We start from the raw sequence: 26,363 nt of genomic DNA on the forward strand, positions 1-26,363 counted from the left end.
ATCTCCTTTTTTTGGTAAGGGAATGAAAATTGATTTCTTCCAATCTGATGGCCACTGTCCTGTTTCTCAAATTTTTACAATCATTTTATGAAAAAACTCGGCACCCCTCACACTTGTAGCTTTAATCAATTCCAGGTGACTTGCCACACATCAGTTCTCTGGTGGCTTTTTTGACTTCTTCCTTCATTGGAACTGGTTCGTGATCATACCCTTGAAAAGGGGGTGGCAAATCATTAGTGTCAGCAGGTGCTTGGAAGAGCTGCTCACAGTATTCTTTCCACCTTCCTTTGATTGTGTTCTCTGTTAAAATTTCCCCTTTGGAGTCCTTAATTACATTGTTTTGGTCGGAACTTTTGTCTTAAGGACTTAATAACTCATCTAGGGACTTCATTACACATAAATTAACTATTTCTGTTCCCAAAACAAAACACTCAAAGGAAAATTAGACCCAAATAGACCTCCAAGTATTAAGATTAAAGAACAATCAATAAAATTGGTTAACTCGTACAAATACCTAGGGATTATGTTAGATAACAAACTTCAATTCATTACCCACGCTAAAATATGTACTAGGCAAAATCAAGACTTTGACAGGCAAAATAATCAGAATTACCAAAGGTTCTTGGGGTCTGAAACCCTCCACTCTCAAGCTGTATTACAAATGCATATTTATTCCTATTGTCTGTTATGCTGCGGGCGCTTGGGGCCTCAGTATATGCAGAGTCATGGTGGAAAAAATCTTGACTCAAGCCCAGCGCTTCTTTCTGATTGCAACTTCAAGAGCTTGTTGCACAATTTCAACGTCGGCACTACAGGTAATCAACGGTAAACTACCAATTACATACGAAGTGCTGTACAATTACTTTCAGTATTGTAGAAGGAAGGGTATTGCAGCACAGTTCAACCAGTTTTCTGTTAACCTGGACGTGCCAGTGAAAGAAGACAACACTAGATTAAGAAACCAGTTCTTCCAGGAATGGCAAAACGAATGGACTAATGCCAACACTGGAAGAATTACTACCCTTTTTATACCTCAAGTTGCCGAATTTGACAAAAAACATTGGCCCTGGTTTAACCCAGGTCTTCACCTAACTTTCCTTCTATCCGGGCATGGCAGCCTAAACTCAAAGTTATTTACTCTGGGTTTGGCTCCATCTCCTCTTTGTAAATGTGGCTCAGAGGAGACAGTCCAAATATAATCTTAGAATGTCGATGTTATGTAGATATTCGATTTGAACTTCAGGCATTGACCGAAGTTTATGATGTAAATAACTTCAAGTTTTTAGAATGTAAATAAAATTATCAGGCACTGGCTAACTTTGCAGACAAGGCTTTCCGTAGAAGGAAAGGACTTGCCGACTGAGAATAATTATGTAATAAGTGTACTACCACTGTATATATTGCCTTGATATTAATCAAATTGTTACAGGACATCTGATGAGGAAATTTATTTGTGTTTATTGCCGGAAGGCAATATTAGGGTTTAGAATATATAAGTCGATGTGGCAGGTTCACTGTTGGGTGGGCTTGGACTTCGGTCTCTAATAAGGTGCATAAATTGTAAATCTTAAATTGTATAAATTGTAAGATATATATCGGACCTCATTGTAACCGAACTGGAAGGTTCTAACTATCTGTATAGTTGTATAAGTTGTGAAGGCTAATGTAGAAATTGGTGCATTCAACAAATTGTAATAACTGAGTTGCAAGTGTTATGGATATACAGTATGGTCAAATGTGCGGCTATACTACATTGGTCTCAGGCAAGAGACTTATTGTTTGTAATAATTCCTGTGAAGTTGGTGGATCAAGATGTTTTGTAAAACCACAAATTGTAAATATTCTACAGTTACTCTTCAGTGGCAGATAGGGGAAACCCTGGAGCCCGCAGAAAATAATAAAATACTTTGAACTTGACCATCTGCACATGTCTAAGGTCTCCGCACGATGGGTTCCAAGATCGCTGATGCCTTTGCAGAAGCAGTGTCAAATGCAATGTTCTTGCCAACTGTTGGATTTGTGTAATGCAGCTGTTGAGAACTTTTTTGATCTGTTGGTGACAAATAAATGCTGGGTGTTTACCAATATGATCCAGAGACTAAAGACATGTCAAAGCAGTGGAAGCACACACCCCCCTTCCTACTTCCCAAAAAGGCAAAGACCACTCCATCTGCGAAGAAGGTGACGTTGTCAGTGTTTTGGGACAGAAAAGGGGTTATCCTGACAGATTACCTACTTCATGGTTCCACACTTACCAGAGAATACCACAGAAATCTTTTGAAAAAGATATGCGATGCTTTGAAGGTGAATAGGTGTGGAATGTTAACCAAAGGTGTCCGTCTTCTGTCAGACAATGCACCGGCTCACACGGCCGTTGCCACCACCAGCTTTGTTGCCCATTGCGGTTTTGACCTAATGCAGCACCTACCCTATTCTCTAATGTCAGACTTCTTGTTTCGAGAAATGAAGAAACCATTGCGTGGATACCACTTTGGTTTGTCTCAGGAAGTCATCAATTAAGTGGAATCATGGTTTCAAGCAAAAAGTGTGGACTTTTATGATCAAGGCTGATCCATAGATGGGAGAAATGTGTTACTATACATGGAGAGTACATAAAAAAGATTAAAGTTCCTGTGAAGATTCACCTTTCTGGGGCTATTATTTCTAGCTAAGGGTACGAACCTTTTGATACCCCTCTTATGTATTTCAAAATAAAATACACCATACATCATTAAACTTTAATTCTCATGAAAATATATAGCTTAATGATATTTTTGAATGTGATTCACTTTAAGTAATTAGTTGATTATCATCACTTAATAAATGAATGCTAACAGACGTTTGATAAGTGGGCATTATGGTTCACCAACCAAAATGGCCACTTATCCACAAAAATCAAAATGGTTTTTAATGTTGAGCATATAAACTATTTTATGAGTACAGGTTTTAAATTTACACTGCTTGTATCAATTATCTCTTCATATTTTTAATTTTATGAATTTGATATTTATTTTTCTGTAGCTGCTTCCCACGCACAGGATCGATACACTGCTCTTGAACCCAGCAAGGATAGTAACAAGACAGTAACGTTAACTGTATCTGATGTAACTTTTGTACATAAAGATGTTAAACCCAGCTCAATGAGAGAAATCAGTATTGAGGTTCCTAAGGTAATTAATACTTGATATCACTTTCATGAAGTTAAATGCTTTGTCGTGCATATTTGAAATTCCTGTTGGTTTTTTTTTATTCTTGTTATAGTAGCAGTTTATGTAAATTAAAAATAGAAATCACTTGTCAAATTATGTTAGTGTGTGTGACTTTTGGTATTGTGTGTATAAAAAAATTAACATTATAATTTTAGGAAGCTGAATAACAGTAGTGCAGAGTTTCACAAGAAAGAGCTCTGTCATTACTAAACAGTTGGATAACACATTATTCATTCATAATAATAGCTGAGTTACATATAGAACACCTTCTCTAACAAGGAAATATTAGAAATAAGTGCACTCCTCTGCCTTGAATAACATAATTAATGTATTTTAATCAAGAATTATATCAATATTAGTATTACATGCATTTCTAAGCTCTGTGGCTGCTTTATTTATAGTTTAAAACTTTACAGTTTTAAATTACATTAGATTACAATGCAGTTTGAATACATAAAATTCACAGGCTGCTGTTGGACAAAGAAAATGAGTGAGGCATCTTGGGATCACTGGCTTTGGTGACGAATTCCTTGGTTTGATTGGCTGCAAGATGCCTGTGGCACAACCTGGTGAGCCATACTGGGCCTGAATGCAAGAGGTGGAGGGTTTGGGGAAGCTGGTTGATGTTCTGTCAATGAAAATGATGCTATGGTTTGAAAGTCCACAGAGAACTAATTTGTGTGGTCTTGCCTCATCTTATTAGAAAAATATTTCTTCCTTGTTCACTCCTATGCCTTTGAAGAGTTGAAACAAAGTGGTCTTGAAGGAGTTTCTGGTAGTGCTTAACTATATCATCTGGGAAGATTGGTGTGAAAATTCCAGCCAATGAAATTATTCACCATGCTGCATTTTTCAGGATGCGAAGGTATCTGCATGACTGTGAGGAACAACACAGTCCCATATATGTATATTCTGTTTACTGACATAGCCTAAGGTGGAGGTGCACTTTGTTGATGAACCATATGTGCTAAATAACTGCATTTTTTTTTTCCAATACTGATGAAGTGAATCACAAAAGGAAATTTTATTTTATTTTATTTTATTATTTTTTTTTTTTGTCAACTTAAGTTATGACCTTGATTTAGCCTTGTTTGTTTTAAAGCCATTTACAATGACTATTTCATAGATTCCCTGGGCTAAAAATAATTATCACCTTTTTAGGTCAAAAACCACTGCTCTAGCCTCAGAAGAAAAGAGCAAGGCAGCACCTGAAAAATAAAAATTAATATTTCCCCAACTCCCAAATCAATTCAGGTTAAAAAGCCTGTCCTGATAAAACTCCTCACATGATTCTTTATGCAGTCTTGTAATTATTTTAAACCATTACTACTCATAACATGAATACACCCTTCACGCATTATATGCACTATTTTTTAATATCCTCACAGACTTCTTTCTGGTAGCAAATTCATTACAGAACCAGACCTTTCAAGCTTCTTTACTAACTGTGAAATTGTTTATCTTCCTGGACTTTTCTGAAACCAAACTTCAGTTTAAACACTGCCAAGTAGTGTATTCCATCTTCTTTACTTAAGAAGGAACACGCTACAGGAATTTTCCTGTTAACCAAATTAGTTACCAAACTGACCAGTGCCAGCCAAATACATCAAAAAATATAGGCATTCAAAACTGTCGGACCTTTTCTTGATGACCTTGTAATTCAAAATCATCATTTAGTATAACAAAAATGTAAAGTTTGCAACAAAGGATTAAAAAAAAAAAAAATAGCAATGCACTTCTCCTTAGGGAATTGTAATTATGACATAACTGATTACCACTTTTAATGGTTGAAAATTTATGTGACTAGCTTGTGTGATTTTCTTGAGGGTGCTGACTCTATTTACAAATTCCAGCTGTAAATTACAGGCTCCAAAAAAGCAATTAGTGTTTGCCATTTTATTTACTTAATTGTTATATTATATTGTACTTCATAAGTAGCCTTATAGCTCTAGTTATGTTGGTTTTTTTATTTTTAATTTATATACAGCAGGCCCCCGTTATAACGCGGTTCGCTTTACGCTGATTCGCTATAACGCTGTTCTTATATTATAACCCGTATCTGACTATAACGCTCTTTTACAGATTACATTTTTTACATATTTAACGAAATTGTTTCATTTGATGGAGTCGATAGCTTGAAAATGAATAGCAAAACAGCATTAAAACGTTTCCCACGCCGACTTGAGAAATTTTCCCACGCTCAGTGAAATTTTCTCGCACGCTAATTTAATTGCAGTACAGTGACTTGTTACGTAGTTCCGAGATCAACATTTTAAAAAATGATAATATATTGCTTTTAATATTTGCGTTATATGCATTTATCCGAAGTCTACTCATCACTCAGTACAGTATTAGACATCGTGCGTAACGGAAAGTTTACTTGAACATTGTATCATAATTAATGCAGCCAACGCAGTAACATTTTCGAAGAGTTAATAATGGCCGATAAGAATGAAAAAGCAACAACATCTGGGTGCAGTATGAAGACCATAAATGTAAGAAAAAGACTGAATTTGAAAATTAAATTAGACGTTTTGAAGCGAATCGATTCCAGTGAACGACAAGCGGATGTGTGCCATAATTTAGGACTTGCAACTTTAACTGTAAGAACAATTATAAAAAAATAATAAAGATAATATTCCAGTGCAGAATTCAGTTAAGTTAAATATTAAAAAAAAAAAAGAGAGAGAGAAAGAGATTAGCCAATATGATGATCTGAAGAAAACTCGCCTAAAAAAAAATGTGGAACCATTTAAAACTGGTAAGGGCTGGTAGAATAGATTTAAAATCCAGGGAGAAGTCTAGTGCAGATCAAGGAGCCGAAACTTTCAAAAAAGAACTTGTTAAAATTATTGAAGAGGGGTATTATGTGTTATACTTCTCAACAAGTTTTTAACATAGATGAAGCAGAACTTTTGTGGAAATGAATGCCTAAAAGAAGTTTCATATTGAAAGAAGAAAAAACATGCCAAGTTTCAAAGCAGCGAAGGATCAGTTGACTTTATTGTTGGGTGGTAACGCTGCAGGCCATTTAAAATTAATACCCCTTTTAGTTTATTTGGAAGAGGGCCAAAGTTCAACTCAAAATCCACACATTTTTCATGATTAAATTCATCCATTAAATTAAATCAATTAAATTCATTATTTTAATTGGAATTTTAAGTTTACTTTTGATACGCAAGTAGTTACCACATAATTATACGTATGTAATGCAGAATATTTTATATGTTTTATATTTTATATTTCATTACTGTTTATTTTATATTTGGATATTAAATATTTTGACTGACATTTGTGCATCTTTTCATTACTGTTTATTATTGATTAGGAAATATCCTATGGCACCGACCACAGCTCATAAATACATATGTTACCTTATGGGAAAGCGGCGCTCACTTAGCGCAGATTCACTTAGCGCTCTGTTTTTCCAGAACGAATGATCAGCATTAAGTGGGGGTCACCTGTAAGTGTTTTTGTAGGTTACTACTTAATATACGTAAAACTGTTGTTTCGTTCGAATCTTGCAGCCATTGTTTTCGTATAGAGAGTGGTAGGGAATTCAAATTTTTAATTGTGGTAAATAGGTAGCTCTAACGTAAAACTACATAGCATAATACATATCACTGCATTTAGGATTCTTTTAGATAATGTAGTACTGATAATTAGTTAATTAAATTTATTGAACTTATTAATTTTCAATATCATGTCCCAGACTAGAGCAGCAAAGCAACGGGCATAAAGTGGCAGGAGTGCTGTGACTCAGGATAGAATCAATCAGGAAAGAACTTGTGAAATGTTTGTCAAACTCTCTGGAACAGAACATGAACTATCCGAAGAGGATGTCTTTGTGTGTACTAGGTGCAGAGTGTCTAGAAATCAGGTGCCAAATCAGCATTCTGATGGGCATTTATGAAAGCTTGTGGTGTAGGATAGATGCCCTTGAAGTAATTAATATGAGGGGCCCATCAAGCTCTCAGCTGCCCAACTCAATGCCAGAGCTCACTCCTGTGCATGAGGCAACACAGTGGCAATCTCCAAGACAGAATGTGCTGGTCTCACAGGAGTTTAGTTATTGTCAGTGACTCTATTGTCAGGGAGACAGGTAATGTATTGTGTAAAAAGGATAGATGGAATAAGACAAGGGTATGTCTGCCAGGAGCAAAAGTTGATGATATTGTAGAGCAGATATCATCTTTTAAGGGCACAAAGGGTGATATTGTTGTACGCGTTGGCACTAATGACATTAAGAGTAGGTTGGTTGGTTTTTGGTTTCTTTTTTTTAGGAGCATTAGCAACTAAGGCCATATTGCTCCGGGGATATGCGGTGGTCATTCCCTGACCTTTCTGCATCCTCTGTATTTGGTGGTCATGGGCTCGAACAGCAGTTAATCAAGAAGCGTGTGCTACGCACTGCTGCTGCTGCCCACCTGGCTACAGAGGCGCCATTAAGAGTAGGAGATCTGCAGATTTACTTAACAAGTACATGTCGATGTTGAAAAAAAAGTCGTGAGTTACGGTTAAATTTGAAAGTGTCTGCAATTCTGCCCAGACACGATAGGAGGGAGTATATGATGAAAGCCTTGTCAATCAATTCTTCGGTTCTGGAGGGATTGTGCAAGGCTTATGGGGTAGAAATTTTCTCAGCATGGTCTGTGCTTGTTAACAGGAGAGACTGCTTCTACAGGGATGGAATATACTTAAATAGAAGGGGTGCAAGAGTGTTTGCTGATGCTATCAAGGCAGGATTAGGTGGATTGCAAAACTTCTAGCTTGGGGGGAGGATCCACAGAATAAAAGGTTAAAAGTAGCTGCAGGCAGCGGTTAAAGGTTGCCTCCATAGCCAGGTGGGCAGGAGCAGCAGCAGTGCGTAGCACACGCTTCTTGATTAGACCGGGGTTCGAGCTCGTGACCACCAAATACGGAGGATGCAGAGAGGTCAGGGAATGACCACCGCATATCCCCGGAGCAATATGGCCTTGGTTGCTAATGCTCCTAAAAACCAAATAACAACAGCAGCGGTTAAGGTGATCCTTGCAATACTTCTATTAGAATAAGCAGCTGCTTGGAGGGCAGGGTGCTTCGGGGTTTTGGGGACTGATGGGAGTTATCATGAAACAAATAAATACATAGGCTGTGTTAGGGTAACTAGGAATAAAAATAGGTGCATGTATACTTGCATGTACACCAATGTTAGAAGTATAGTAGATAGATTTGATGAATTTGAAGTGCTGGTCAAGATATCAAAGGCAGATATTGTTGGGATATCAGAGACATGGTGTCACACAGATATTAGGAATGCAGAAATGAAATTTGGGCAGTACAATGTGTACAGAAAGGAAGGCAGGAGGGGTTATGCTGTTCATTAAGAAAAACATAAAATCTAGGGGCATCCAATTAACATAGATGGACAGTGCAATGTTGATTAAATTTTGTGTGATATAAGCACTGTGAAAGCAAAAATGAGAGTAGGAGTGTATTATAGGCCTAATGACTCTAATGAGTATAAAGAATAATTGCACAGAGAAATAGAATGGGCCAGTAAATCAGATCGTATTGTAATGGGGGATTTTAACTTCTCAGATATTGACGGGAACTTGTGGGTTGGTCACTTGCACACTAGCAAGACTTTTGTGGATTTATCGGATGATTGTTTTCTGCAGCAACATGTTCGAGAGGCAACCAGAGAAGGTAATACACTTGATCTGGTTATCAGCAGTGATTATTCATGCATTAAGAATTTGCAGATAAAGGAACCACTAGGTGACGGTGATCACAGTGTACTGATGTGGGATTTACTTAAAGATATAATTACCATCAGGGGTAAAGGGAAGGGTTTTTACTTCCATAAAGTGACTACATTGGTCTCAGACAGTTTTTAAATTCTGGACAGTGGGACCAACTGATGATTAAACTTCTTATTGCTGCTAAGTACGGTACATGTACTAGTGACAATAATTCTCATCATGGCGACATGGCCAGGAGTTTGTCAACAACAGCAAATTGTAAGTGGCAAGCATTCAAGGTATTAATCGTAGAAGCTACTCGGCTTTTCATACTAATTAAGAAATATTGTTCACGGTTTACGCCTAAATGGATGTCAGATGAAGTAATGAGACTCGTGGCAGAGAAGAAAAATGCATGGGATGCATATAAATTTTCAGGTGACACAGAAGCCTATGGCAGATATAAGCTAATCTGTAATCAAGTCACAGATTAGATTAGGCAAGCGAAGGCAGATTACAAAAAATATTTGGCAAAAGATGCTACGAAAAACAGCAAGGACTTTACTTATATAAACTCTAAAAGGAAGGGGATGAATCAGATTGGTCCACTTGATATCAATGGTTCGACTGTTGATGATCCTGCTCAGATGGCTGATAATCTGAATGAGTATTTTGCATCTACATTCACACATGAGGAGTTAAGGGAAGAAATTGCCAGAAGTTTATCAAACTGTAACAGGATGCTTAATGATTTTGTAATAAATGGGAGCAAAATGGAGGAGAAATTGTTGAAGTTAAATATAAGAAAGGCACCTGGGGTGGATGGGATTTATCCAGTTATTTTAAAGGAGGTGGCAAAGGAACTAAGAAAACCCTTAGCCATAATTATAAGAGCATCCTTGGACTCAGGGGAACTCCCCACGGACTGGAGATGTGCAAATGTATCCCCAATTCACAAAGGGGAATCAATAGGTGACACGAGTAATTACAGACCTGTTAGTTTAACTTCTCTTCCAGGTAAAATAATGGAGTCGCCGGTTAAAGATGCATTGCAGGATCATTAGCATTAGTAGAGGCATTTGATGTAAGAAAGCAAGCTTATGCAGCATCAGCCAAAAAATAAATAAATAAAAAATAACCACTTCCACTTCATCCCTCTGTTCGTTCGAAATACCTGTCCAGCTGAACCTTAAACTTATTTACGCTATCAACTTCTACGACAAGGGATAGAAGTCTGTTCCACCAACCAACCACCCGCTGGCTAAAGGCAAATTTCCTCACGTCTATCCTACATCTGTCTTTCCTCAATTTGAATTTATGCCCTCTCAGGTGATTATTCTGAGCAAGAGGAAGAATCCCATCAGCATTGAGCATGCTCAAACCATTCAAGGCTTTATACACCTCTATCAGAACGCCTCGCTGGTGCCTAGTCTCCAGACACTAATTTGCAAAACTTAAGCCTTTCTTCGTAAGAGCACCCCTTTGTTCCATTCACCAATCTTGTTGCCCTTCTCTGTACTCGTTCCAGCATCTCTACATCCTTCTTGAAATGAGGCCTCCAGACCTGTATACAGTACTCTAGGTGTGGCCTGACCATTGCCTTATACAAGGGAATAATTACCTCCTTATCCCTGCTAGTAAAATTCCTATATATCATCGACAATACACCATGAGCTACTCTTGCAGCCTGTCTGCACTGCTCAGAAAACTTCATATCTGCCTGCACAACCACCCCAGGTCCCTTTCATTCTCTACCACTGTCAGTGTAGTACTACAGAGTTGATCCATTGCTCTGGGGTTGCTGTTTCCCATATATAGTACTTTACATTTGTTAATGTTAAACTTCATTTGCCACCTCCCAGCCCATCTGCTCAACCTTTCCAGATCCTGTTGCAGTAGCATAGTGTCAGTAGTGTCCTTGACAACCCTGCCAACCTTCGTATTGTCTGCAAACTTGGACATTAAGCTTGATATACCATCATCAATATCATTTATAAATACAGAAAACAATAATGGACCCAATACTTGAACCCTGAGGGACTCCACTAATGACATTAGTCCATGATGAGCAGTGTCCATTGATTACCACTCTCTGTTTTCAGCCCCCTCAACCACCCCTTTATCCATAGCAGCAATTTGCCTCCAGTGCCACACTGCTCCAATTTGTGCAGCAATCTTCCATAAGCAACAGTAAGAAAAGCATTCCTAAGATCCAAATATATAATATCAAAGTTATTCCCTGCATCCAATTATTTTGTAGCTGCATCATAGTATCCAATCAAATTGGTCAGGCAAGACTTCCCCTTAACAAAACCATGCTGTGTCTGAGCTATAACTGAAGTCTTGTCTAGATGATCCTGCAGTTCTTCTTTAACCAGTGCCTCCATTAATTTTCCGGGAACAGAAGTTAAACTAACAGGTCTATAATTACTTGTGTCGCCCTTTGATCCTCCTTTGTGAATTGGGGTCACATTTGCACATCTCCGGTCCATCATCTAAACAAGACCAGCAATAATTCAGATACAGCATGGGTTTGTTAAAGGAAAGTCTTGTCTGACAAATTTGATTGGATATTATGATGTGGTTACAAAGGAACTGGATGCAAAAAACAATTTTGATATCGTATACTTGGATTTCAGGAAAGCTTTTGACACTGTTGCGCCTGTAAGATTACTGTACAAATTGGAGCTGTATGGCATTACAGGAAAGTTGCTACAATGGATAACACCACCAAATACGGAGGATGCGGAAAGGTCAGGGAATGACCACCGCATATTTCGGAGTAATATGGCCTTAGTTGCTAATGCTCCTAAAAAAAACCAAATAACAACAATGGATAAAAGGATGGTTGAATGGGAGAAGACAGAGTGATAATCAATGGAAGCTGCTCTTTGAGGACTAATGTTATTAGTTGAGTCCCACATGGTTTAGTGTTGGGCCCACTGTTGTTTTGTATATTTATCAATGATATTGATGAAGGTATATCAGGCTTAGTGTCGAAGTTTGAAGATGATACAAAGGTTGGCAGGATTGTTAATGACAGTAATGGCAGTGTGCTATTGCAATGGGATATAGAAAATGTGGGAAGATGGGCTGAGAAGTGGCAACTGAAGTTTAACATTGACAAATGCAAAGTATTGCATATGGGTAGAAGTAACCCCAGAAGAATGTACCAACTGTGTGGTACTACACTTAGGATGGTAGAAAATGAAAAAGACCTGGGAGTGATTGTGTAGCCAGATATGAAGTTTTCTGAGCAATGCAGACAGGCTGCCAGAGCAGGTCATGGGGTATTGTCTATAATATACAGGAATTTTGCTAGCAGGGAAAAGGAGGTGATTACCCCTTTGTATAAGGCGATGGCCAGGCCACGCCTTGAGTACTGCGTACAAGTCTGGAATCCTCATTTTAGGAAGGATGTAGAGTTGCTTGAGTGTGTAGTAGTAGTAATAGTGGCATGTGATGCAAGAAAGCAAGCATATGAGCTTATGCAGATGAACAGAGAAGGGTAGCAAGATTGGTGAGGGAAACAAAGACTAGGCACCTGTGAGATGATCTGATTGAGGTGTATAAGGCCTTGAATAGGTTGTGCACACTTAATTCTGATGGGATTCTTCCGCTTGCTCAGATTACGAACCTGAAGGGCATAAATTCAAATTGAGGAAAGACAATTGTAGAATAGATGGGTGGAAATTTTTTTTGTCTTTAGACAGCTTTTGGTTAATTTCTGGAACAAACTTCCATCTGTTGTTGTGGATGTTGATAACTTAAGTAAATTTAAGGAGGAACTGGACAAACTTTTAGAGGGAATGGTTGTGTGAAATTGTGGTTGTTGTTTTTTTTTTTTTTTTTCGGCTAATGCTACATAAACTCATGCTTGCTTTCTTGCATCACATGCCTTAATTACTACTACTTCACAATATGAGACATATGTTGCATTCATAATAAACTTAGCTTGCTCTTTTGCATGATATGTACATTAGCACTATATAGTATTAAATGAATTTTGAAGTGGTTGATAGTATTCATTGGGGGTGAGGGAAAAAAGGGTTCGAGGATTTTGATTTTGTAAATGAGTACGTAAGCCAGAGGAAAATGTGAATTTTTAGCAAGTAAATTTGCTAGTATATTTGCTCTTATAGACTGAGGTATGGTAAGAATAAGCACAAAATTTTTGAAAGTATAGGTAGATGCATTTGATCAGAAGTAAAATATACCTAATTCTTGGGATTCTCTTATGTTAGCATAATCACTAAACTTAACAGGTTAGTGCATTAGCATCATATTTGTACGTGGCAAATTACCGAAAATGGTAAAATGCCATTGTTTTTATCATATCTCATATTGTGAATATGAGATATGATAAACAACAAGTTGCCTAATATTGCACTACCTGAATAAGTAACGATAGTCTTCTATACTGGTGAAAGGTTACTTATTTGAGGTAGTGCAATATCAGGCAACTCGTGAACGTATTCACAATATGAGATATGATAAAAACGATGCCATTTTACCATTTTCGGCAATTCACTTTGTACAAATATGATGCTAATGCATTGACCTGTTATGTTTAGTGAATTTTCCATAAGTTGGGGCTTTAGCCCTAAATCTATTCAGTCTATAACCATCTGGCATCTCTCATATTGTGAAGTTATACTTCATAACTGGGTTGGCCTTTTTGCAACACCTACCCACCCACTGATGATTATATGCATTCCATGCATTTTTCTTCTTTGCCACAAGTCTCATTAGTTTATCTGATATCCATTTAGGGCTAAACCATGAACTGTATGTTGGTATGAAAAGCCTAGTACACTGGCGTGCAAAATTTAAGGACCAGTCAGGTTTTCACTTGTAGCTTCTCATAGGAGTGGCTTGGATATGGGAAAAGCATACCAAACGAACCTCGTGAGGTACATAAATGATGAAGGGAACAACACCGACACAACAATGGAAACAAAACGGTACAGAGGGACTTTATTCAAAAATGGCACCATAGCTCTGGCTGCCATAATACAGACGCATCACTGCCAAAGATGGAACAAAGGGAAGAGATGGTCCTCAGTAGGAAATATGACCACCCGTAATGTCGATGCAGGCTTTGCACCATCTGTCCATACTTAGAACAGTGTTGTTGAGAAGTTCTTGCTATAACATCGTCCATTCCTCTGTCAGCACCATCTTCAGCTGGTGAACATTTTCTGGTGGGTGTGGATGTGCTGCTAGGCATCCCATTTGTCCCATTTGTGTTCAATGGGAACGGGCAGGCCAATCCATATGAACAATGTCCTCACTTTCCAAAAGCATATCACAGCTGCAATGCAATGGGGTGTGGCATTATCATCCATTAGCCCCAGGAGCTTACATCTGGTGAGTATGGGCTTGGCACACCCAGGATCCTGAGCTGGATATCATCATTCTTCTCTCAGGTGCCTCTGTAGCTAGGTGGGAAGGAGCAGCAGTGCGTAGCACATGCTTCTTGATTAGACCAGGGTTCGAGCCCGTCCACCAAATACGGAGGATGCGGAAAGGTCAGGGAATGACCACCACATATCCCGGAGCAATATGGCCTTAGTTGCTAATGCTCCTAAAAACCAAATAACATAACAAACAATCATTCTTCCCTTTCTTGTTGATTCCCTTCTCTCTCTCTCTCTGCTGGTGCAGCATAAGCCTCAGGCTTCCTTGCACTATACAGCTAATAATAATAATAAACACTAACTCGGGGTCAGTGGCACCTCGGAACGGATGCACATCAGGAAGGATTACTTCAGTACAGTAGCGTGCACTGGTTTCAGTACTGCCTTCCAGTATGTGGAGTTGTGTACGTCCATCCAAGATAACGCCGCCTCAGATGAGAACACCTCAACTGCCATCTTGATCCCTTTCAGTGATGTTTGCAGGGTGATACCGTGTGCCAACCTCTCGCCAGATTAGCTGATGTCCAGAATCACTGCTGAGACTGAATCTACTCTCATCAGTAAAGAGTACCTTAAGTAAAGATTTTGTGGTGGTAACCTTTGGAAATAGTGTTGGTCCTTAAGTTTTGCACACCAGTGTAGCTTCTATGATTAATTCCTTGAATGTTTCCCAATTAAAAATTGCTGATGGTAACATCATCATTTGGTCTCACTGTATAGAATATAAAAACTGTCTGAGACCACTGTACTCACCTTTACAAAAGCAAAAAACCTTCCCTCTACCTTTGATTGTAGTTACAACTTTAAGTGCCGACTGGGCTAGCCAGGTAGGTAACCCAAAGGTCACGGGTTCGATTCCCGCCTTGGACTTGAATCACAGTAAAATGCAAAAAAACTTTGGGAGGTGCATTATGGCCATAGAAGCTGATGCGCCAACAACTAACAAGGAAAAAAAAAAAAAAAAACGACTTTAAGTAAATCTCACATCAATACACTTTGATCATTGCCACCTAGTGGTTCTTTTATCTGCAGATTCTTAATGCGTGAATAATCACTGCTGATAATTAGATCAAGAATATTACTCTCTGGTTGCCTCTCTAACATGCTGCTATAGAAAACGGTCATCCAATAAATCCACAAAATTCTTGCTAGTGTGTGTGAGTGACCAACCCACAAGTTCTAGTCAATATCTGGGAAGTTAAAATCCCCCATTACAATACAATCTGATTTACTGGGCCCACTCTATTTCTCTGTATATTTGTTTGTTGTACTCATCAGTCATTGGGCCTATAATGCACTCCTCCTCTAATTTTTGCATTCCCACCAAACTAACTCAATGTTGTACTGGAGCCCCCCCACCTCTGTCCTGTTTCTACTTTCTGTACACTGTGTATGCCCTATATTCAAGTTCTGCATCCCTTATAACTGAGTGACACCATGTCCCTGATAGCACTGCAAATTCATCAAATTTATTTTGAATGCTCCTAGCATTGGTGTACATGCAAGTATACATGCACTTGTTCTTACTCTTACTTGCCCCCACACAGCCCATGTATTTACTTGTTCCATGATGACTCCCAGCAGTTCTTGAAATTCCTGACACCTTGTTCTAGATAGCAAAATTATAACCACCCATTAAGAGTCAACAGGGCTGGAGGCCTAATTTTAGGAATAAAATTAGCTGCTGGAATAGGTACAGAGAAGGGTAATAAGTTTGATGAGGGGAACAAAGGGGTGTTCTTATCAAAGAATGCTTCAGATCTGGAGATTAGGCACCCGTGGGGTAATCTGATTGAGATGTTTAAGGCTTTTGAATTGATTGAGCAAGGTCAGTGATAATGGGATTCTTCCTCTTGCTCAGATTATGCACAGGAGGGGGCATAAATTCAAGTTGAGGAAGGATTTTTTTTTTTTTTTTATGAAAACCCCAAAAACGAGAGGTATTAGAACCTATAGTACTTAGTACCATGCTTGGGTTGGAGATTGAGAAGATGAAAGTAGATATTTGTTGACATTAGACTTGAACTTCTGTAGACTGTAATTTTCAGGAAATACATACGAAAGAAGGTTGTTCCAGAAAACAGCAGTTGAATGAATAAACAAGGAAGATGAAAATTTGGTTCTGTGAATTTGAAGTTGGACAGTAAATGGATGTTGGCTGGTGGCGGCACGACTGTTTTGAAAAAGAGAGAGGGAATTATAGAAGCCAATTCAGAGGAACAGTGCCCATGGAAGTATCTGTAGACAAAGCATGCAGCAGAAACATTACGTCTATGAGACAGCGGGTGGAGAGACTGTTAGAGATGAGTCATTAATTAACTTAACTGCCCTCTACTGAAAGGAATCTAGAAGCCTGAGAGAATTTTTGGGGGCACCGCCCCAGATGTAGGAACAATATTCCATGGTAGGGCTAATTTGCAATTTGTACAGAGTGAACAGCTGTTTGGAAGAAAAGTAACGCCAAGAGTGAAAGAGAAAACCAAGTTTTTTAGATGCAGAGGAAGCAATATTTGTAATGTGCTTGTGCCAAGAGAGATTAGAAATCAGGGTAATCCCCAAAAGAGATATATCATTTTGCCCAGAATCGGAGTGTCAACAAAGATAAGCATAGGAGCAGAAGAATCTTTTTTGTGAGATATGAGACAAGACTGAGTTTTAGAAAGATTGAAATCAACTAAATTGTTTTTGCCCCATTGCAGAATTACCTGGAGATCAGCATTTAAGGAATTGGTAGCAGATATTCAAGAAGTTTAAGCTGATTGAGCAAAGCAAGGTTTCTTAAAATGGAAAGTGGAATGCAATGTGATATCACCAGCAAAACTATGAACAGGATTTCCAGTCACTCGAAGAAGGTCATTAATATACAAGAGGAAAAAAGTAGGGAAAAGAACTGAACTTGGGGGACACCAGCATTAGTGGAGAAGTTAGAAGACAGAGAACTGTCTACCATCGCCCTCAGTGAGCGATCAGAGAGAAAACTGGATAACTAATTACAAAAAACAGTTTGCAAACCATAACATGGAGGCTTGTTTAGAAGACCTTTATGCCAAACACGATCGAAAGCCTTTGAGATGGGCAACTGCTTGTGTTTCAACAAACTTTTCCATTGAATTTGTCCATAAATGGGTAACATAAGCCAGAATATCTCCAGTGGATCGACATTGACAGAATCTATACTGGCGATCGTTGATTAGATGGAAAGTTTCTAGGTAGTTTTAGAGTTGGTGGTTAATAGATTTCTCCATTACTTTAGGAAGAGTAGAAGTAATTGCATTGGGACAATAATTGGATAGACCGGCTGGATATGAGCAAATTTCCAAGCAGAAGGAAAAACACCTTTGGAATAAGAAAGTGAAAAAAGGCAGCAAAGAACGGGAGTAAGTTCAGGAGCACAGGTTTGGAGAAAAAGTGGAGGAATACCATCAGGACCTGGAGCCTTCTTAGCATCAAGATTCGTCAAAATCCTTCTGATATCCTTTTGACGGAAGACCACAAGAGGCAATGAATAGAGCATATTGGGAATGGTGGGAGGTGTTTTACCAAGATCATTAATACAGGAGTTGGAAGAAAAATGGGATGTTAGCAAGTCAGCTTTATCCTTGGCTGAAGTGACAACAGAACCGTCTGGTTTTGATAGAGGTGGAAGCAGAGACAGGCAAAAGTTGCGGCCAATAGCTTTGGCAAGAGACCAGAATTCTCGGCTACCATTAGGGCAAGAAGCAAGTTTTCTACTCTTGGCCAGTTCAAAATCTAGTTTGGACTGATTAATAACTGCTTTACAATTGTTGCGAGCTTTTGTGTAGGCAGAAAATTAAATTGAAGAATTGGAAACAAGCAGTTACGATATGTAACATTCTTCTCTTGAACAGCCTTAGCACATTTATTGGAAAACCAAGATTTAGATAAAGAGCGAGATTTTAAAGTGGAGCGTGGAATAAAGGATTCATTCTTACAAGAATAATTTCATTGACACGATCTGAGCAAACATTGACATCAGAAGTTTTTAAACAGTAATCCGAACAAGGAAAAGAAGAAAAGAAATCTCACAGATCATCCCATTTTGCATTTTTGTAATGCCAAAGAATACGAGGTTGAGAATGGCCATGAGATAAAGGCTCCATTGGAGAAGAGACAATCACCAAGTTGTGATCTGAGGTGCCTAAAGGACCACTCACTTCGAACGTGTACTTAGGAGGGTTGTTTGTGAGAAAAAGATCAAGTCTGTTGGCTGTATGGTTAGGATTGTCCTGTATTCTTGTAGGTAAATGAACAATCTGTGCAAGGTCATTAGTAATTGCAAAAGCCTCAGCATCTCGACCATCTGGGTCAGTGTGACTAGAAAACGGAAGTCAGCTGGAGTTGTGAACATTAAAATCGCCAAGGAAAATTACCTCGCTGTTAGGTAAGTTGGACTGGAGAAAGTAAAGTTGCAAAGAGAGGAAATCAAAGACCTTGAAGTGTTTAGTGGAGTTGGGAGAACAGTAGAGGCAACAGATGAATTTGACACAATGAGGTAGAGAGATTTTAAGTCAGAGGAGATTCCAAATTACCAAGTCTCTGACAGGGAATATCGGAATGGACATATGCACAAGTACCACCTTTGAGGCGAAAGGAATCATACAGCGAATAGTTTGGGCAATTGAGATGAGCAGTAGTTGAATCAACCGATAACTGAGTTTCTGTCAGGGAAAGTACATGGGGTTTGCAGACTGCATGTGAAAATGGACATCGTTAAGATTAGAATTGAGACCACGTATATTTGTTAAATGAATTAGGAAGTGTTTGGGAGGTTTAGATCTTTTCGCTGATAAGCTTACTCTATTAGTTTGACAATTCGTGGTGTATTCAATAGTAAGAAAAAGTGGGAGGGGACATACTGTATGACGTAATGAAATTTTTGGATATGGCATACACATGGTAAGAATATACCCAGATCCTTGACATAATGTGGCCTCGACAATGCCCCCTGCATACACACTACTCGGACTCCCTCCAGTCACTGTCTGGCAGAGTAGAGGTAGCAAGATTATACACTAGCTGATCTGGAAGCTTCCTAAAGAGTTACTAATAGGTTCGGTCCGGTGTACTAACTAGTACACCGGACAAAAGTCATGTCATGCTGTTTAATGGAAGAGATGGGGAAGGTTGACCGGAACTTAGCTCTGGAGACTAAACAAGGGTTCCACCACTTGAAGCCTGCAATAAGCAAAGTGGTGGTATTGCACCGGTTGATGAGAGTCGTCTACCACTTAGTATTGCCTGGTAATACAGAAGGGCGGCATTCCTCCATGTGGTGTGGGTGCCACACCTCGATCCATCCCTGCTTACATTGATTCACACCTGGGTGGTCACCCACAGTGTGCTTATGCATTGAGGTTATACCCAGGATTACTAACAGTCCCACCATCGTGAAGGTGCAAGCAGAGGATTTGGCTGACACTGACCATCCACGCTTCTTGATTAGACCGGGGTTCGAGCCCGTTACCACCAAATACTAAGGATACAGAAAGGTCAGGGAAAGGCCACCGCATATCTCCGGAGCAATATGGCCTTAGTTGCTATTGCTCCTAAAAACCAAATAACAACAACAACAACAGACTGTCCGGACTCTGCCGAAATTGGGTCCACCGACTTGAATGTCACCCGAATATCAATTCCATCAGCATTTTAGACTCCCAGGTAGCAAGGACAGCTTGTGTGGCATATCTGAGAGAATGTCTGTGACAACCTCTGTGACCATCCTTGAGGTTGTCTGTGACAACCTCAAGGATGGTCACAGAATAGATGTGTGGAAGTTTGCCTTTAGCCAATGAGTGGTTGATTGCTGTAAAAAACTTCCATCTGTTGTTTTGGACATTAATTGCTTCAATAAATTTGTGTAAGAACTAGACACACTATTGGAGGAGGGAATGAACAGGTTTAATGGGAAGTGTAATTTTTTTTTTTTTTTCCTGCTGATGGTGCGTAATCTTGCTTTCTTGCATCATTTCCCACTACTAATGCTAACTTTAAATTAATTACACTTGTAATCCACTCTGCAATAAACTAATTTATTCCAAAAAAATAATGTTTCAGAACCTAAACCTTTTATGCTTTTAGAGTAAATTTATTTATTCTGGAGTACTAATGTGATTAAAGTTATCTCTTAATGGAAAATCACCCATGAAGGCGATTTCTCTTTAAAAATGGGAATAAGCATCTATACATCTATCAATTCAGCCATAGAAATTAAATAACAAAAGATGTGGAATGTGGTAACCTAATACTTTGGGTTATTTTCAGCCATTAACTGTTTAGTTTAAGTGGATCAGAATTTAATGAAAATTAATTTACTAATTAGCTTGTTAATTTTTAATCAACTATTTCTTTTTCAGGTTTATTGGAATGATATAGGAGGAATGCATGATGTGAAAATGGAATTAAAAAAAGCTGTCGAATGGCCATTGAAATTTCCAGATGCATTTAGTAGATTTGCAATTTGCCATTCTTCGGGTATATTAATGTATGGTCCACCAGGCTGCTCTAAAACTATGGTAGCAAAGGCATTAGCCACTGAAAGTCAGCTGAACTTCATTGCTATTAAGGTAGGTACATGCATACATATCTCTGCTACTGTATTAAACTCTGAATCTGACTGAGATAATTATTTGTCAAATAATGTGAGAATAACATAAATGTAGTATAATGGAAGATTGTTTTATAAATATGTATCAGCAGTGTCCTCTATATCAGTGATGGCAAACCTTTTAGGCTCGGCGTGTCAAAAATTTGGTAAATGCCTAACTTGACTCTGTTGGCGTGTCACCCCCACCCAGAACAAAAGAGAAACAGTTCTTTACATATTCATTTATTTAAAAAAAAATACAGTCCAATCATGTGTGGTGTTATGTATTATAAATTGAAACATAAAATAATTACAAAAATGAAATATGAGTAAAACAAACTCAGACATGTAAAATAATAATAATGAAAAAACAGATTCATTATTAAAACAGTTTCATTATTAAAAACAGTTTCATACAGCACATTAATAATAATGGCACACCTCCTGGTGGATAATGCAATGAAACGGCACAACTGGATGTCGAATAGCTTCCATAAACAGTTTCACAAATCTGACCTTTTTTCCCACCATATTGGATACCCCATCTGTCGTTCACAGACACTACTTTAGACATATCAATGCTTAGGTCACAGAGCATTTTTAGAACAATGTTGCATATTTCATTCCCTGATGTACTTATTGGTACTGTTTCTAGCCTTACCAGCTCTTCTCTCATTGTTTGACCATCGGAAAATCTAGCAATGACGGCCAACCGAGCCGATGAGGTGACATCAGTAGTTTCGCAAAACAAATCGAAAAATATTTACAATTATTTAAGTCTCCTTTTAATTGATGTTGTACTTCGGAGATCATCATCACTCTGTCTTTAATGGTATTTCTGCTGACTGATAAATCAGAAATACGCTTAATAATAGCATCTTTATTTTGCATATCTTGAAACAAAAAAGTGCACATTTCAAAAGAGTCTCTTTAATAAATTCTCCTTCACTGAGGGCCTTTCCATGCTGAGCTATGGAGTGAGCAGTGCTGAAACTTGCTTATGTTAAATTCGTAGGGCCTCTTAAGAATTTAAGGAAGTTGTTTGATTGACACTCTTTGTGGTATAGCTGCTGAGAAATGTATTTCTTCCTTTCTTCCTCACTTTTTTCCAAAAGGCACTGATGATTTGTTTCAAAATGTCTTTTTACATTCCACGTTCTGCTTACTACTGTTTCAATGGCAGAAATGATTTGCTATTTCTGTCAATAACACCGTACTTCTCAGTTCATGCATCTTGAAAGCTTCGACCACTTCCTTTATCACTCAATCGGGATTGTTTAATTTGAGGTTCCTCCATAACAGGGTTAGAATATTAAAGAAATAAAAACTTTGTATTACAAATTACGAATTTAACAAGAAATGAAAAATATTTATTGATATTAACTTATTGATAATAACTGTTTTCTTACCTCTGCGGCAGTGTTGTTGAACTGGCACAAAATAATTCAGTGCACTTCTTGTTCATACGGATGGAAAAGCTGAACTGAACTCAAACAGGGAGAATAGTTGTTGTCGGGTGTTGGTAAACACTGGCGTGTCACCCAAAACATAGTGTATCACTGTTGACACACATGTCATAGGTTCGCCATCGCTGCTCTATATCAATCTATTAACAATACGTGTCTGCCATTTGAAAAAAATCTAGGTTGATTCTTATTAGTAGATTTGAATGAACTGATTTATTCCCTTTGGCCATGATGCAGGTCTTTTCTTATTGCAATTCATATTTTCTATCCTGTGATATGAAAAACTGACCATAAAGTATTGTAACTTACTGGAATAACATACCAACTCCTTATGGCCTTATTTACCACAGCACTTAATTCAAAACATCTTGGTTGCTAATGTGCACAACAGTAGGAAGTTCATGTTTTGTGTTATTTGAGACATAAAATGTGTAAAGCTGGAAAACCATACTGTATGTCATTTATAAATTTTCATGTGGTCTTTCAGATGTACATAAAAAGGCATGGACTATGCAAATTTTATGCTCCTAGAAATAGGCTTGTGTTATTTTACACTTTGAATCCTCCTAGGTGAGCAAATGTATTTGATATGTTTTATTTTACAGGACTGTACAACATGGCAATGCAATACCATCTGGATGATTGTCAACAACAGAGGTCCATTGTAAGGATGAAGATGAGCCAACCAAATGTAGAAATTGTCAGGTTCTTCATTATTGTTAAGAGTTTCATCTGAAGTATACAGGGTGATTCACTACCAGTGCGACAAACTTGCAGGAGGTGTAGGGAGCACAAAGACGAATCGGAATCACATAGCATTGCAGGGTCCGAAATGCCTTCATCATGCGGTAGAGGACGTTGAACAGGAGGTCGCATGAACAGCGATCCCGCTGGAAGTCAGCATTTGCGAACCATTTCTGTTGAAGAAACCAAGTAGCAAAAGTCCTCTGGAGTGGATAATCTGCAGGCTCCAATGATTGGACGCGTTGCAGATGGTATGAACTCATTTGGTTTGTTGACAGTGTCCTCCATACAGTGCATTGGGAAATACCCAATCGTTGGCCTATCGCTCGAGTACTCGTACTCGGATTGCCTTCTGCAAGACGTAGGACATTCTCCTCATTGTCTGGCGTCCTCGTCGTTCGCTCTTGATTCATGGTACCTCTTGTGAAACAACCACTCTCACGTAACCTTCTGTGCACATGTGCGAAAATTGTATGATGAGGAGCACGCTTGTGTGGGGAAACGTTCCTGGTACAAGCGCAGAGCGGCGCACCCATTACAGTCCGCAGCTCCATACTCAAGGTTTATGTCGGCCAGTTCAACGTTTGAATATTCGTCCATCCTACTGCCTCGGGAACCGGTTCGGAAATGCTGACTTCCAGCGGGATCGCTGTTCACGCGCCCTTTAGCATTAGCATTAGCATTAGTAGAGGCATTTGATGCAAGAAAGCAAGCTTATGCAGCATCAGCCAAAAAAAAAAAAAAAAAACCCACTTCCACTTCACCCCTCTGTTCGCTCAAAATACCTGTCCAGCTGAGCCTTAAACTTATTTAGGCTATCAACCTCCACCACAAGGGATGGAAGTCTGTTCCACCAACCAACCACCTTCTGGCTAAAGGCAAATTTCCGCACGTCTATCCTACATCTGTCTTTCCTCAATTTGAATTTATGCCCTCTCAGGTGATTTTTCTGAGCTAGAGGAAGAATCCCATCAGCATTGAGCATGCTTAAACCATTCAAGGCTTTATACACCTCTATCAGATCACCTCGCTGGTGCCTAGTCTCCAGACACTGTAATTTGCAAAACTTAAGCCTTTCTTCGTAAGAGCACCCCTTTGTTCCATTCACTAATCTTGTTGCCCTTCTCTGTACTCGTTCCAGCAGCTCTACATCCTTCTTGAAATGAGGCCTCCAGACCTAAGAGAATACAAGAAACTTTCTGTTAACAAACCTTATATTTCAGACTGCAATTTTGCATATTTTCCTTTGATTTCATTTAATGCAGTTGTAATATTTCGTAACTGATATCGTTACATTTAGAGTTATTGTTATTTTTATTGTTATTGTTATTGACCTCCCGTTCAACGTCCTCTACCGCATGACGAAGGCATTTCGGACCCTGCAATGCTATGTGATTCCGATTCGTCTTTGTGCCCCCTACACCTCCTGCAAGCTTGTCGCACTGGTAGTGAATCACCTGGTAGTGAATCACTGGTAGTGTATGTAAACAATTCTAGCAGAGACCATGTAACCACAGGAAAGGTGAAGCTTGTCTGTGGGTAAAAACATCGAAAGGTGATCAACATCTGGCCTTAACAGCCAAATCCAATAGAAAAATGTTACATATACATTTTTTCAGGATATGTGGAATTTGTGTTCCTCTAACCTAGCATTTCCCACCTAAGGGGTTTGGGAGAACATTCAGAGAGCTTCGCAAAAAAATTGGGCAGTTTTCACTTTTTCACTTTCCTTATTCAGCAGTTGATTACATTATAGTAAAGGATTTTGAAACAACCAGTTAAAGATATAAAGGTATGCAGAGGATTTGAGCTTGGAAGTAACGATCATTTTGTATTGTGCAAATTAAAAATGATAATTATTAATTAGATTAACGATATTAATGATCATTTTGTATTGTGTGAATTAAAAATGGTAATTATTGCCAAAAAAGTGTTAAAATGGACAAAAATTGTAAACCTTTGAGATTTTCAACAATCATTAAATATAGAAATCTTTCTCAAACCATAAATATGACATAATCTGGGAATATTTTGTAGTGCTATTAATTTACTTACACATCTCTTAGCTTAGTGTGGTATTTTTAATTTAAATTTAAACTAAGAGCAGCAGAACAAGAAAGATTTGGTTCATTAGGGAATTGCTGTTGGCAGTTCACTTACAAATATATTGTGCAAAAAGAATATGTGGAACAGGACCAAGTATGTCTACCCAGGGATAAAGCTATCGATGTTGTAGATCAGTTATTATCTTTTAAAGGCACAAAAAAGGTGATATTGTTTACACCTTAGAATTAATGATATTAAGAATAGGAGATCTAAGTATTTACTTAACAGGTATAGAGCAATGTTGAGAAAAAGCTGAAGAGTTATGATTAAATTAAAAAAAAAGTCTGTAATTTTGCCCAGACATGAAAGGAGGAAATATGTAATGAGAGTATTGTCAATCAATTTGGCACTGGAAAGATTGTGTGAGGCTCGTGGGATAGAATTTTTCTCAGGATGGTCTGTGCTTCTTAACAGGAGAGACTGTTTTTACAGTCTCTCCTGTTAAGTGTATCCCATTTCTGTTTTTACAGAAATGGAATACACTTAAATAAAAGGGATGCAAGAATATTTGTTTATGCTCTCAAGGCAGTGTTCGAGTTCGAAAACTGCTGATAGCATGGATAGTAAGAATATGTATATACAGTTCCTGTATATAAATTTTTACACACAAAATATGCAAATAAAAACATGTGACAAGTATTCCTGGCATGTGGATTTTATGCACATAACTTGAAATGCGCATTGTAAGATGGCAGGTTATAGCAGGATGAGTTGTATCTATAGACTGATTTTATTAAAAACTCATTGTTGGCTTTGAAGAATTCAAAAAAAAAAAAAAAAAACTTACTGAGACACTTAAAAAGGCAGTTAAGTGCACCTTTCTAACCATAAAATTGCATCATCACTGCAGAAGTAAAAATAGTTAAGTAGTCAGAATGACCTGGTGATTCTATTGTTAATAATATATTAATCATTCTTTTATATTGTTTTTCCTCCTTACTTTAGGGCCCTGAACTATTCAACAAATGGGTAGGAGAATCAGAGAGAGCAGTGAGACAATTGTTTATCAAAGCAAAACAAGCTGCACCATCAATAATTTTTTTTGATGAAATCGATGCTCTTGCACCTCAGCGTGGAAGGTAAATTATGAA

General features: G+C 38.3%; 1 protein-coding gene across 1 annotated transcript in view; it reads left to right on the forward strand.

Annotated features, from left to right (window-relative positions):
- The window catches only part of LOC150079671 (ATPase family gene 2 protein homolog A-like), a 154,162-nt gene that overhangs the window by 89,792 nt on the left and 38,007 nt on the right, over positions 1 to 26,363 (forward strand). Inside the window, exons 9-11 of the mRNA XM_090383161.1 lie at positions 3,022 to 3,170; positions 20,727 to 20,936; positions 26,218 to 26,351. Of these exons, the coding sequence (XP_090239287.1) occupies positions 3,022 to 3,170; positions 20,727 to 20,936; positions 26,218 to 26,351 (493 nt within the window). The remainder of the gene's footprint in view (positions 1 to 3,021; positions 3,171 to 20,726; positions 20,937 to 26,217; positions 26,352 to 26,363) is intronic.

This window comes from Mastigoproctus giganteus, chromosome 10, assembly GCF_048544385.1.
Source record: "Mastigoproctus giganteus isolate SK-2022 chromosome 10, ASM4854438v1, whole genome shotgun sequence".
NCBI lineage: Eukaryota > Metazoa > Arthropoda > Arachnida > Uropygi > Thelyphonidae > Mastigoproctus > Mastigoproctus giganteus.